Raw genomic sequence first — 15,573 nt, 5'->3', positions numbered from 1 at the left:
CAGACTCACAAATCTCGTTAACTTAATCAAGACTTCAGTATTAGAGGTTCCACTTGTCTTCCAAATTGGTTCGAGTGTTGCTACATCTAAATATAAACTACGAATATCTGGCAGCATATTGTAGCAGCTTGGAACACATTATTATTGGAAACTGTTCTATTAAAACTTTGGGTCTTTATATATTGTGTAAGTGAGAAAGTTTAATTAATTCCAGTGTTATTATGGAACTATCCACCCATACCAAAAAATTCTAGTGAAAATAATCACACCGTAAAACTAGTGAAAATAATGGGTACTTAATTAATTATATGTAGGACACAAAGCTACACGCAATAAGCACAAATATGAAATTTATCAAATCCGAATGTTAGAATATCAAAAACATTTTAAGCACTTATTTCGACAAATCAAATAGCCATCGATCTGACTTTTATATAAAACATATTCCCAGATAAAAAGACATTCAGCAATCTAAGTGTGAAAATAAATCTGGGAGCATGGCAGTGCTCTCGCCAAGTCGCCTTCGTATATAACATTTCGTTCCATAATTCGTGTTTAACTAACAGGGTCGATATTCTTGCTTTACTACGTAGGTCTTATGAGACTAGCCCGCCACACATGCCTGTAAGCAATGAAACCAGCGAAAACCACCGAAACATTTAAGTTCGTTGTGTCCCATGGGAAACAATTAAATTACAACATAAGTGTCTGAATACAGATGAACGTATCGTCGACGTGTATCGACGCGTGCAGCTTCCACCTCGACATGGACAACATCATGGACCGGCCCGAGTGCATGAACGACTTCGACAAACTCATGAAGTGCGCCGCTGATGGCTCTGGTAATACATTCATTCAACTATTTGTTTGTAGGATTGGCCAAACTTCGTGCAAGAAATATTGCTTATTAAGCTCACGCATCTATGATGAGAACCCTTGTTTTGTCATTTTTTTATACACAACCTTTCTTATACATTTTTATTGGATGTCATCTAATTATAGCAAAAATAATACGTGAATGATGAGCATCTTCAAGCTTCCTACAGTTAAAATACCTTCCTAATATGGATTTGTCAATTTTACATTAATAGGACAACCATAACTTAAAAAGAAACATAACCAGACTCATTATGGACAACCTTACTCTACCAATACGAATGCCATCGCAAGATTACAAGGCACACATATCAAGAAATATCGATGGTTGCCAAAATAAGTTTTTTTGATATAATCATTTAGGAAACTCAATCCCAACCCTGTTATGCTGTGCAGCATTTGACAATTTCCGCTTTTGTCCCAGACCACCGCAGCTGCTGCGCATCATGGGGCGTGCCCCGCAACTGCCTGGAGCTGTGTCGCGGCGGCGCGGTGTCGCGCTCGTGCGCGCTGCAGCACGCGCGGCGCGCGCTGGCGTGCTTCCGGGACTCGGGCGCGCGCCTGCCCGGCCCGCCGCGGAACCTCAAGGCGCATGTCGCGCCCACGCCCAACTCTGTGCTGCTCAGGTATGTGCATGAACGATGAAGCAGTTAGGAAAGTCGAAGTATAAGTGAACAGTAGTGGAATACTTAAGAAAAAGACTGAAACCGACTTTCCAAAAAGTACAAATCTGGTTTGCGTATTTATCCTTCTGCCTTCATTGTTGGTCTTTAAGTTCGTCCACATTTCCCTATCAGCTCTCAGTTTTGTTCTCCTCTTTCTTAACCATATCGACCGCCACACAATCAGTTTATCTTTGTATTAATATCTAGGTCCCTTTGATTACTAGAGAGAAACATCGCTGATTCCGAATACAGGATCCTGGAATATCCCGAAACGGCAATCAATCTACTAGACGCATTCCAAGTACATTTCCTTGAAGCTTCCTCAAAATATAACCTAAAACCAAAATTTCACAACGAAATTAACTCAATACTTTCTTTCCTGTACAGTTGGGAAGCTCCTCTCAAGAACCCTCAGACAGTATACCTGTACCGGGTGTTCTGGCGCGCGTACGGAGCTAAGGTCCCGGAGAAGCTGGACACCAGCGAGACCAGCGTCGTGCTCACCGGCCTGCAGGACGACGTGCGCTACGAATGCGTTGTCAAGGCTGCCAACGATGTCGGTGAGTGTAGACCACGACAAACCAGAAGATCAGGACTGGCTTATGTATATAGAGATTAAACAAAAGTTAATCCCGCATTAAGGGACCTAATCCTTGTATTGCAGAGGTTTTACAAACATTCAAGTACAATCTGCGCTGTCTGAAAGTAAGATTGAAGCCAAGAGGGTTCATAGAGACTGTAGATTCTTGGCTGGTTTTATTGGTTAGCTTCTGGCTTAGTCAGATATAGTAACATAACAACGATGAAAACGAAGAAAATTAGATTTTTGTATTTCGTGTATTTGTAATTAGAGCAGAAAATTGGTAATATTGAAGATTGGAAAGAGCTACGTCAAACTGTTTTAACGCGTGAGTTAAAACAGTTTGATAGACTGGATTAGTTTGATTTTAGCTACCTTTTTCCCTCAAACGTTTTGCGCAAATTCGATGCCACATTGTTTTCACGAAAATTTTCGATTTCGATCTCCTCGGTATCATAAGATCCTTGAATGACAGCAAGCTATGTGTCCAGGTACATCGTCGCTGAGCCCGGCCATCCTGTTCACGACGGCGGGGCAGGAGGCGGGCGCGGCGGCGGCGCCGGTGCGCGGGGGGGGCGCCGCCTCCGCCGTGGGCGTCGCGCTCGCCTGCGTGCTCGTGGCCGCCATACTGCTGGCCGCGGCGCTCTACTATAGGTATAGGAAGGTAAGAACAACTATGAACTTCTTGTATTCTGCTTTCTCGTCTTCTTTTAAGTTTTTGCTAGTGAATTTAAGTTCCTTGCTACTGGGAAAAATGAAAACGACGACGAAATTTTAAATATTTACTTTTCATTGCAGAATCTTAGACTTAAGGCACAAGGAGGTGTAGCATTTGAAAACCCAAGCTACCTCAGGGAACCCAATCCTGATACAGCCGTTAACGTAAGTGATCATTCTTTCATTTTCGTTTTGTTTTAAAGTGGATTGGTCTTTTAATAATCAGATCATATCTAACTCACAGGGCACAGTACCAAACGGCACCGCCAACGGAGCCAACGGCACAAACGGCGTCGCGCCGATAGCCAACGGCGTGTCGAACAGCTCCGCGTGGAGACAAGAGACGCTGAACAACCCCGGTACCACGATACCCACCGCGCGGGAGGTGGACCCCACGCTGTACGAGGAGCTGAAGTTAGGGCACGACGGCGCGGGCTTCAAGAGGCTGAAGCCATAGCCCGAGAGCGCGCGCCGCTCGCCGCTCCGCTCACCGCTCCGCTCGCCGCGACTGTCCTCGCCGCGGGTGGCGCCGCGCTACTGAGCCGCGAGCCCGCGCGCGCGCCCACACACACAGACTCGCTCGCAAACTATTACACAATAAATTTTAATAAATGACGTGAAGTCAGTTGCGAGTAACGTTTATGTATTTGGTCATAAATCGCGATCAACCCATCGATAGTGTTTTTAAATTAGGAATGAGAATCGCGATTAAAAACCATTTGTTCTAAATTCGAAATTCAAAATTTGATTATTGCCAGTATTTTACCATTTATGAAACGTTAAATTCAAAAGTGTTAAGTGAGCGAGTGAAACAAAATTGGACATTCAGTAGTGTTGCAGAATAGGATAGTTAACGTGGCCGGAGCGGATTGTAGATAATAAATATAAATAAAAAAAGTAATTATATTTTCAGTATCGTACTTGTTGTGATTTTAACCAAAAAAAAGAAGACCTCATAACTTCTTGTCATTTCATGTAAATATTTATAACTACCGACCAACGGAGATAAAATCTATGGTTTAGAAAGATTTTATACCGATCGTTCGATAGTGATAAAGACGGAGTTTCTTTTACGCGCTCAACTTCACCCCTAACACTGACGTTTAATTAAACCTACGAGCAAGTTTGTAAATATGAAATTGAAACATTTTAGCGCGTAAATGAATCGCCGTCTTAACGAAGTTCTATAGATCACTAGCTTCAGAATAAAGACGGAATTAAATTAGGTCATTCTTTAAACAAAAATGTGCCTTCGAATGTTATATGAAGTAATTAGTGATAGCTTAGTTACCTGTTCGGCATGTAAATTGTATTTAGTGTAAATATACCGTTCTTATACACCCATGATCAGGACTCCTTAGTACAGAGCGGGGAGAAACGTAGTTTTGTTCAAATTTAGAATAATTATAAATAAATATGTATATTTTTTGTATAGTATTTCTTCTTCTCTTACTTTTTGGTAAAAAATTAAGAGATATTATCCGTTCTCTATAAACCCTTGGTCGTTTAAAAATGTATTATGTAAAAACACCAATTCTTACATTTTGAAGACTTGGCAAACGTCTTTTCTCCCCAATATTATTGTAAAGTAGTGACGACATGAGATTCTAAAACAATCTATACTGTAATAAATAATTAGGAAATTTTGATAACGTAAAAAAAACAATCATTCCAACCTCTATTTAGAAGGGTCTCGGACTGGCTCTGCCATATCAAGTTAGGATTATTTTATAAAAAAAAATGTAAATTAAAAATAGTTTACAATTTAATTTGAAAATATAGTAAATATTTTTAATAACAAAAAAAACATGACCTAATTTCAATTAATCTTTAAAATTCGAATCACACTATGTATGTACGAAACTTTTTTAAATCATTAAAAATATTAAAATGATCTCATTGATGACCATTCCATTAAATGTCGACAAAAAAAAACGAAATTCATAATAAAAATAAAATATTTTACGTTGTGAAAAAAAAACATTATTATTTTTCATTATTATTTACACTTTATTTTTTTATCTGTATTCTAAGTATTACTTGACATTGTTAATTAAGATTGTTCTGTTAATTAACGTATGGCCTAATCCCCGTACAAGTACTGTGACATAGTGTGTACTTGCTCAGTCGATGTGATTGATAGTTTATTTAGCACCTCTACCATACTAATTGTATAATTTAGATGAACAAACGGATGTGATTAGATTTGTAAATAATATTAATAAAAAAAGGACAAATACGTTTATGTTGTTGTTTCATTTACGAGAATTTTATCTTAGCTAGTGTATCCCACTGCTGGGCAAAGGTCTCCCCCAAATCCCTCCACGATTCTCTGTTCTGGGCTTCATGGAACGCAGCGCATGGCAAGCGTTAAGATCGTCACGCCACCGCTTCCTAGGCCTTCCATGGCGAGAATTAAAAAGGTATTTGAATTTTTGTGGTATCCAACTTAAAGTCAAACCTTATGGGACCATCACCCATCAAGTATCTAAGAAGAATAATTTTGGCCGTAACGATTCAATGTACTTGACAAATAGCAAGCCCTTGACAAAAAACATTTCACTATTAACCAAACACCCAACCTGGCGGGAGCAAATACGTTCAAACATTGTCTTTACCTAACTATGCGATCTTAATTCACTCTATAAACAACTTAAAACAATGTTAGACATTGAAATGAAACTACTTTTACGGATTTTATCGCGGTTTAATTTTTGATTTTAGTTCCCGACGTTTCGACACCTTTGCAGGTATCATGGTCACGGGTAGACTGTGACAGTCTACCCGTCTACTAAAATCAAAAATTAAACCGCGTTAAAATCCGTAAAAGTAGTTTCATTTCAACTTAAAACAAACTAACAAACGCTCTCAGCTTAGTTATTTCGCTCTCTCTTTAGCTCCAGCAACAGATCAGCTTCATTATGGATCAATACTGCTACTGTAACAATACTGTGCAAAATAACAGTTTCTTAGAAATTAGAATCAATCAGTATGCTAGCACATCTGCACATACATGCAATTGTTTACCTCAGTCGGAATCCGGAAAGTATGTCAAATCTGACTTGCAAGATTTTATAACAGAGTTACTATAATCGTGTCTAATCCCTTTCGTATTAAAAACAATATTTCAAGCACTTTCACTTCGGTACCTATTGCATTTGGTAAGATGAAAACCACCATTAGACAGCTTTCTTTGTCCTTCAGAAGGCACCTCTCATTTAATCGCACAATGGCTTTGTAATCGATTCAAGGCATCGTTACAATGGCGCCGGTAATGGCTGCTCTCTCCTGATTACTACTGACTGTCTGAATGTCTACTCAATATAATGCAAGGTGATTTTGATGGGGATTGGGAGTATTGAAATGTTTTAACTCCTTTATGGAAGAAATGGCAAATTCTCTATTTTTTAACTCTCTCGGACTAAGTAATTGAATGCTTTGCTTAGGTTGTTTACAAATATTCAAATGACATATAACAAGACGCCTAGATTTAACAAGCAAGCGTATTTTAGGCACGATGATCAATATTTTTTTAAATTTTGACCATATCTAATTTTTGATAATTGACATATTTCATCCATCCAATTCGAAACAAGAAAGATTTATCCAAATCAAAAATATTTTGCCCACACTAAAATCAACGGGCAAGTAGACAACTCATCTACAATATACCGCTTCAAACCAGTTCGATCCAACCATTGTTTAGGAGATATTTGCCATTATACGCTCAATTAACCGTAGCCGACTATCCCGGGTCAGCCGGTGAGCGAGGCTCGCAAATTGCTCAAAGTGAGACGCTACCTACCTACCTTTCTGCCTATCCCACTACAATTACGGTAGTTCCCGACTCCCGTGAACTTTAATTTTCCAGCCTTTTGAAACGGTAAAAAGAGCATGTTTATTCTCTTTGATTAGTCGCACAGATTTGAATGTCCTTTGAGCCTAAATTGTTTTCTGCTTCTATGATTTGGTTGGCAATTTTAGTACCATGGCAACTTAACATTAGAATGTAACGATTCCAAGAAATATAATCAATTTGGAACTTGAACGTTAAAACTGCATTCTGCCACAATTCAAGTGTCAAGTTTACTCACATACGATGCAGCGATGTTACAAATAAAGAGAACGGATCTGCTCAGCGCCCATTGTATCCGTCACAAGAGGCAACTCCAAGAAAAACAATGCTTTCGTTTATACAATAATTATACTTAACGCCTGGACTGAAAAGAGACAGTGAGTTTATTTCGACATTTTTTAAGGTATTCAAATAGCCCGGATAATGCATGACTTGCAATGCATTGCCACGCATCGGCCAAACGTGGGAGACGTTGCACGGCAGATTTCGGGTTTGGTCAGTAAGAATCTGACACTACCTACTACTCAGTGTTTATGACGATACCCTGGATTTACCAAAAATAAGGCTATTCACATAGAATATTTCGAGTACTACAAAAATATACAATAAAAGCGATGATATAACCTACTTACAGAAAAATATTAATAACCTTTTCATTTCATATCTTTTTCTATAGCAACAGAAGGCGATGATACGTAGATTACAGAAATACAAAACAACAGTCACTAGGTAGAGTCAGCAACAGAAATCTGTAAACTAGAACAAACTTACAAGGCACCATTACAAAACTTCGTATTTCCATAAGGGACACAACGTAACCTAAACACCAAAATATCTAAAAAAACTCAACACTAACGTTACAGACATTTTGAAACATTTTTAGGTTGAAAACATCAGACGACACTACTTTTGTTCACGGGTTTGCCTAGCTGACCATACTTTGAAAGCGTTTAATTTCATCGACACAGCGAGAGAAACACTGAGTTAATTAACTCAAAGCCCTCGGGATCGAACCAGTTGCATACAGAAATAGTATTATTAAGTTAGTATTTATTAAGCTGTTATTTACAAATCTTTGACAAGAAGAGGAGGTCAGGTAGACTACTTCTAAAACAGCGCAGCTCTTTGCTGCATCCAGTTAGACTGGATCAGTATATACCGAGGAGCTCGTGACTAAGCTACAACTGCAGAAGTTGATCCATCACAGGTTAAGCTACGCATGATACAGTTGGTCAATGGATGGGTGGCCATCTATGTGAAAACGAGGTACGCCGTGTTTCGGAAGGCTCGTTCGACGTGAGTCCTGGCTGTTATTTATAAAGTTTTGGGTACCATTTATACCTTTTGTCAAAAATCAAATAAGCCCATTTTTACGTTTGCTTTTCATCAAGAAAGTTTTTGTACAAAAACTGTACCCAAGTATTTACCGACCGGAGTCTGTTCAAGCCAGTTTATAGAAATATCCAACCAGCTCAATATGCAAATAACACCAAGTATTATCAATTAAAGTAAAAGTCGCTACATGTGCAATAAAATTCAAATATTTGTTGTCGCTCGGGATTGTGCAATACAGCGTATTTTTCGCGTCCAGTGTGGGGTAATATAGCCCCCTGAGGGCGGAGGGGCGGAGGGGTCAGGTGGGCCACGCGACCTCAACGAATATATTAATATCAGCAAAAAATATTTTATCTTAGGATAGGGAAAGTGTGGAGACGTGATTGTTTTTTTTCCCACGTTTTTATACACTCTCTTTCTTGTTTGTTAGTCGTTCCGGTTGGATTTTTGAAACTCAATTTTGACGCACTTCCCGATAAGCTAGCAGGCAGAATTTTCAGGGTAGCTTCAAACCCGATGAGGACTGGACCGATTTTGATAAAATTTCAATGGAGTAACTTTTAAAAACGTGAGTTTTCATTTTATTTTTTTATTTAACCTTCATTGACCATAAATAAAACCCTTTTTCAACGAAATCCCAATTTCAACCAACTCAAATTACTTTACTTCAAAACTAGTTTGAATGTCTACTCCATAGCTTTACAAAACACGTAGTCCTTTGGTCCAGAGCACGGAGATTACAATAATCCTCTCGGCGAAGCGTAAACATATGTAAAACGCAATAATACGTGATCCTCAACGCCTTTGCCACTCTTATACAAATAAACACAATAGTTGGATACAAAACTTGCTTACATTTACTTTAAAAGATTCAGTATTTACATAAGTTGTATTAAAGAACAGTGTATTCGAGGGGTCAAATTATAGTGGTGCAAAGTGAGAAATGAGAAAATTGCAAATTTGATTAAAAATTCGTGTGATGTGTACCGTGTGAGTGTAGTGAGTGACATTGTCATTGATTTGTGGATTTGTTTGATTCATATTGACGGATACTTTGATCTTAACGAGGGAAAGAAAGCATACAATTTTTAGGGTACTGTATTCGAAGGGCAGAATCAGAGCCCTAATTGATTCCCCGCTGTCTCTCCGTCTATCACCATTCTATCTCATGAACCTTCAAAGGAGGAGGATGTCCAAACCAGTTCACTCGTTTAAGGACTACAGTTCCACAGACAATCACATACACAAACAGAAAGACACGCATAGCGATCAAACTTATAACATGCGTCTAGAAAAGAGAAATAGCTGGACTGATTTTGATAGAAAATGTCCGCGAATAATCCATGGAAAGAGGGATTCAAAGAGGAAAACACGTGTCCATTCTTTTTTAAAGTTCCTTTCTTAAGGTTGATTTATACTCAAATGACAACCTTTTAATAATCGGGGTTGCCCGACTAGTTTCGAACCGAAATTCTCAGCCATGAGTCGACGCGTCGTTGGGGTCATGTATGTTTTCAAAACGTATGTCGCTACTATTTTTTTTCTTTAATTTACTTCATTCCATAACAAAATTACATTGTTTTTGAATGACAATGTCAATTCCTGAATCTCAAATAAGTATTTAATCCACTTATCAAACCGAATTGTGCGCCATCATAACATAATTAAAACTACAATCAACGGAACAAAAGATTCAGCGCTAACTTCAAGTCGATCGTTAATTTAATTATTGAACTTTTAACTACAGTTAACGTAAGTTTATAAGTGGACTTAATGAAAGCCTATTACATGGTACTCTTATAGATTATTTTAAATTGACCTACATTTTCGATTCTTATCACGTGCTACGTGCCCAGAATTCTCTCAGATGTTGTTTTGAGAAGTTTCTATAAACTTCGTTGGCTAATCCTATATTTATACATATTTTCGACAAGCGTGACTCCACAATATACTTAATACTGATTTTTCCTTTTTACCCGACTGCCAGGAGGGTTATGTGTTTAGCGCGTATCTTGTATGTATGTAATATTCTTTATTACCTTGTATCTCTAGAACCGTTGAATGGATTTTCACTCCGACTGCAATTCTGTTTTGAATTTTTATCTTGTTTCAGTTTTTTCAGTTGATTTTTAATTGTAGTTATCCGTGCAGGCGGGTTTTTTGTTTTTTAAATTATTATTAATATGGTGGTAAGAATATGTGGCTGCATTGTGGTTTCATTTATGGATTCGTATGCGCGAGGTGTAGGTTCGATCCCAGCAAAATATTAAACCTGGTTATATAGCTGTGTACCAAATTTCGTCTAAATAAAAACAAACATCCACACATACAAACCTTCGCGTTTATAATATAAGTACTATAGCACACCCAATCTATAAAAAAAATGTTCATGATATCACAAACAAAAACAAGTCAACAAGATAAGCACATTTATGTTGGTTAAGACGAGTTCAAGCAAGATATCAAATGGCGAGGGCAAAATAACCCTTAATTGGGCAGCCGAGACCCAAAGCGTCCCTTCGTTATCCTTTTGAGGGCTGTTTCTGTGCCCTTTGACCGATGTATAGAGTGTCCGCTTCGTGCCACGTATTGTTCAGCTTACATACGAGTAATGGTTGCTTTTATATTTTTAATGTAACATTAGAGGCATTGGCCTTTGCTTGTATTCTAATGGTTTTCTTCAAGAGACTGGGTATGATGACGAATTTGGTTTATATATCGTTATAATCTACAAGAAATTGTTGCTTAGAATTCCGTACGTAATGGACAAAAATGAGAGACTATTATTGAAGGTCCGCTGTCCGTCAATCGATTTACCTTTAGCCTCATTGTACGGAACCCTAACTATCACGAGTCCGACTCGCACTTGTGTTTTACTTTCATAAATCTTTTCATTTTCATTCTATAGCTATTGAAAAAGTTTAACGTACTCGACAAAGAAGTTGATTTATGAAAACGATTTCTAAAATTAAAGACCTACGAACCAAGACCAAAGCATAAATAATAAAATTGAGATTCTATATTAAAACCTCCTTTACCTAAATACTTACAATTGGCTCAATCATATCCCAATTCCTAGAACCTTAATTATTCCTACTTAACCAAAATTAATTAAAATACTATTCGAAAAGTTCCATCATAAAGGTAACCCGATCAATTATATTTTGTATGAAGCTATTGGCTTTCCTTTCCGGTATCCCAGAGGATCAAATTGAAATCAAATATTGATACTCTATTGTCAAGCTTGTTTCTTTGAACTCAGTTTTACAGAAGCATTCAGGGCCCCAATTCTGCTATTTACAATGGCCGATGAATGAATGAAAATTTTCTTAAAATGACATTTTTTGTATTTTTTTCCTGCAAAATAATTGGAAATCCAGTACGGAACGGTACACCAAAGGTCAATACAATTAACTTCTAATTATTGTATTGGCAAAATGCTTAAGGTAATAGGAATAATTTCAAATTTAATTCAATTCCCATTCATTCATCGGCCATTGTAAAATAGCAGAATCTCTATATCCTATTGCACATCCAATAATTGGCTGAACGCTTTGAGGATATTCTGTATCTGCAACTGGTAGCTAGTATTGACACAGAACAAGTTCTAAGTAACAAAAATACCTTTTAATTGATTTGTGAAATAAAAACGCCATTCTGTGTTCTGAAGTATGCTGTCTCGCTTCCACACTTAGCACAGAATTGTAATGAACGTGTAATATGGGGCATATGTTAGAGGAGCTCATGGCTAAGCAACAACTGCATAAGTGGATCGATCACATATTGTCATAACAAGTTTCTCCGTGTTTCGGAAGGCACGTTAAATTGTGGCTCCCGGCTGTTATTCATACATCTTTAAATCGTGGGGTAGGTAGTCAGAAGCTTGAAAGTCTCACAACCAGTCTTACCAAAGGGTATCGTGATGCCCAGATAAATGGGTTGAGGTGGTTAGAAAGGAAGTGGCTCCCTGTAAAACCCTGGTACTAAGCTGAATCTGATTAGACTGGAAGCTGACCCCACTATAGTTGGGAAAAAGCTAGGATGATGATGAAGGGACATTTGTTATTTGGAACGATTTGCTTATCGCGTTTTAATTTGTTCTGACTGTTCCATCACATCATAATTATTTTTCCTCAAATTAATATTAACATAAAAACCTTTGATATAATTTAAGCCACGTGTAGGGGATCAATCGTTTCATAATTTAATTACAAGTAGGGTAGTGTTCGAACAAAATTAATCAAGGCTCCCGGAGTTATTATTTACTTACTTAAACAATAATAATAAAATGTGCTTTATTAGAAATTGTAGCATTACTACATACTTTTAAAAGAAGAAAATATTTATCATTGAAAATTTCATAATTAAGATGATGCATCGTGGTTTCTATTTTGACTAAGCGCTAATCATCAGGTGTCAAGTGTAGTGTAAATATATTATGTATAAAATTCACTAAATCTAAAAGGTTCAAGCTCTGCCTTCTGCCTGCATTACTCTCTAGCTTAAACGAAGTTTCATTTGTTCACACTGGACTCAAAAGTAGTATAACTCGAGTATGACCCTTTAATTGTAGCCATCAGACATTTATAGTTCACGTTCACAAAGCTCCCGGCAGAGAGGACTGTGATCCTCTGCGAGTTCTGTAACATTATGAGGACCATCCTCATATTGTTCTTGTCGAAGTTCTCCCAGCCACAGGCGTACACCGCCCTGGAGAACACGATACCGGCATCCTTCATTCTCTGCCCGATAAAGCAATCCATAGCTATTTGCAGAAAAACAAAAGGTAGATGCATGTACGTATTACGTAAGCCCCCAAGAAGATTAAATAATAGTCCAGCTATTAATACAAAGAAAGCAATTCCTAGAAAACCTTTGAGCACGTCTCTTACTTTAAGGTAGAATTGCTTGAGTGTAGCGTGTTGGGCGATAATGACCTTAAGTCTGTCAGAGACATATTGATTCAAGATTCTTTGTTTCTTTGCTTCATCTTTGTTTATTTCTATTTCAAGGTTCCTTGTTGTTCTGAAGTGATCTTGTGCGTCTTTCCAAATGTTTTCGAGTTCGTGGCTGACAGCCAGCATCTGGGCTTCAACGTACCCCGTGATGATTATGATGTAGGCGGTCATGTTCCCTGAGAACCCGTTTATGAATGTAACGCACACGGCCATCATGGCGGCAACTATTTCATAGTTTGGTGATTCCTCCATCGACCCAAACCCTGTAGAATAGATTCAGATGTTTAGTTATTTAAGAAAAAGGTGCGAAGAAAAATGTAGAAAATAGACAGCACGAATAGACGAGTGGCCACTCAGCGCGAGGTGTCGCTGGAGTAGATCCCAGCGTATCATAGAACAATCATTAGTTTGATCTACGAGAGCTTGTCCTGTGTGTGGTTGTCTTTATGCTTGTAACTGGAATGATTGTGAAAACCCCGCACAAAAGGATTAAATTACCAAATATCGGGAGTTTACCTTAATTTTTAATTATAATAATATTCTATTACCATAAGGAGCAAAAGTATCATCAGTCAAGTGCTCGGGAGCGATGAAATGTTTGATGATGAACATGAAACCGGTCCCTACGATTACTAGCCACAGCACGATGGCTCTCTTCTTCACGTCGCGTAGATGTTTGAGGACGTTTCTTGAGCGACGGTGGTCGGGGAGCGTTTTCGAATCGAACTCCAGGAGGTCATCAGTTAGACTTCGAATTTGATCTCTAGAACAGAACTGCCTGATTAAAAATATAAACTTTCTTCATATAAAACGAGAAAGAAAGTAACGATTAGTTTCTAAAAAAATCTTAAACGTCTGTAACCACACCGTTTCATCTAATAAAGACAATCTGAATCTAAGCAAACTTCAATCATGATTACTACAATGTAATACTACATGAGTAATACATGACAACGGATAAACGTAACCAATGTACTTACACTTATACTTACATTTGTAGTTTCATATAGAACAGCCTCAGGGTTCCGATCTCGGAAGGCACTCCGAGAGACAGTGCCCACATAGCTTCCAACGTCTGACCAGTCTGCGGACATATCACGAATACGAACCACAGCATACTGAACAGATAAATGTAGTAATAGCAGATGGATGACAGCGTTACTGCTACGTAAACAAATATCGGTATTCCTGTAGACATAAAAAAAAACCAGATCATTGATATTTTGGTCCAGTACTGCTAGTTCGTGTTGTGTTTGTCCTTATCAAGAGTTTTTCTCACTTATAGCATGCCTCTCGTGAATAGACATTCTAAAAACTCTAGTGACCAACTCCATGACTCGTAGAAATTATTGGAAAAGACAACTACCTACAGTTCATAGAACTGAATCAGAGAGAGAGGCTGCATATACTTGTAGTGACGCTGTTGCACATGTGGACGAGAGACGCCACGCTCACTGGTCAGAAGGACTCTCGTCTTCAAAGTCTTATAACGTTTAAGTATGTGAGTGTATCATTTATTAATTTTACCTTTTTTGTATTTGCTATCAATATTGACTGTGAACAGTCTGAGGAACACGGACACGTTCCACATCATCGTCGGCAGGTCGCAGTAGCCCAGGCCGAACTTACGAACCTTCTCCCACATTTTTACAATTTTAAACTTATTTTCTACTTCAGATAATAAGAAAAACTAAAATGTATACAAACAAAATTACGATGCAACTGTAAGAGCTAAGTAGTATTGGATAAATCCAGACCTTAAAACTTAAACATGAGTCTTCCTCACTCAAACTGTTCTCAAAATGTCTAGCAAAAACAATTAAGTATTTAAGTAATTTGAAACAATTATTAATAAGTAGTGTGGTGTGGTGTTGACGTTGACATTAAATACCACCTACAGGTAGTAATTATGCTATCAATGAAAGTTTTTCTGAAAACTCCCATATAATTGCTTCATTGTTTGAATTATTTAAAGGAAAAGCTAGCATATTTTTTTGAGTCTAGAGGAATCAGTCTTAGTTAGTAAGAGATCTCTACCCTAGCCATAAAATTTGTAAGCAAGTCTAGCTAGATCTTTAACTCAAATAATAAACATTTCCTAACAATTGAAAGTCTGTAATTATAAAATCAAAAAAACCATGACGTCTTTTCTAAAATAATAAAAACAGTCTACGAGGATTTGAATTCCTTGTCTCTAGAAGCAAACCTTGTCGTTCTTCTTCCTCTCTTCTCCTGCGTGTCCCTCCCCACACTTCGATTCGTGATGACTCGTTTACCGAGTGTAACTGCGCGAGCCTCACAGGCTTCGGAATTCCGTTCCTAACGCTATTCGCGAAAGCCCATCGTTGGATCTTTTCAGGAGACAAATCAAGGAATATTTCCTATCAGCATAACCTGTATTTATGCATGAATGTATGCATTTGTTACTGTTTATTTGCGTAAATCAGTGAGAGAGCCGATTAACGAGGGATTCTGCACATTATATGGCTAAGTCAGTTTAAGTGGAAAAAGTGCAATAAAGTATAAATAAATAAGCTTTATCATCCTTCCGAACATTAGACATACTTCTTGACTATGTAACATATT

The 15,573-nt window shown here is 37.9% G+C and overlaps 2 protein-coding genes across 7 annotated transcripts in view; one reads left to right on the top strand and one right to left on the bottom strand.

Moving 5' to 3' along the window:
• LOC113503782 (Ig-like and fibronectin type-III domain-containing protein 2) overlaps positions 1-5,083 on the top strand; it is a 133,945-nt gene extending 128,862 nt beyond the window's left edge. For all 6 annotated transcript variants that reach the window (XM_026885871.1, XM_026885874.1, XM_026885873.1 and 3 more), the window contains 6 exons: positions 719-842; positions 1,301-1,502; positions 1,929-2,101; positions 2,613-2,785; positions 2,920-3,003; positions 3,083-5,083. In XM_026885871.1, the coding sequence (XP_026741672.1) occupies positions 719-842; positions 1,301-1,502; positions 1,929-2,101; positions 2,613-2,785; positions 2,920-3,003; positions 3,083-3,295 (969 nt within the window). In that variant the 3' untranslated portion in view covers positions 3,296-5,083. The remainder of the gene's footprint in view (positions 1-718; positions 843-1,300; positions 1,503-1,928; positions 2,102-2,612; positions 2,786-2,919; positions 3,004-3,082) is intronic.
• A 6,826-nt stretch (positions 5,084-11,909) lies between these two features.
• On the bottom strand, positions 11,910-15,349 carry LOC113503958. Its single transcript, XM_026886102.1, has 4 exons — positions 14,515-15,349; positions 13,980-14,175; positions 13,536-13,765; positions 11,910-13,250 (listed from the first exon to the last, which is right to left on the bottom strand). Exons 1-4 carry the CDS (start codon positions 14,630-14,632, stop codon positions 12,544-12,546), a joined length of 1,251 nt encoding a protein of 416 aa, XP_026741903.1. The 5' UTR covers positions 14,633-15,349; the 3' UTR covers positions 11,910-12,543.
• Between the last annotated feature and the right edge of the window lie 224 nt (positions 15,350-15,573).

This window comes from Trichoplusia ni, chromosome 20 (genome assembly GCF_003590095.1).
Source record: "Trichoplusia ni isolate ovarian cell line Hi5 chromosome 20, tn1, whole genome shotgun sequence".
Taxonomy (NCBI): Eukaryota; Metazoa; Arthropoda; class Insecta; order Lepidoptera; family Noctuidae; genus Trichoplusia; species Trichoplusia ni.
Note: the sequence above shows the minus strand (reverse complement) of the source record. Positions and strands in the feature narration are given on the sequence as shown.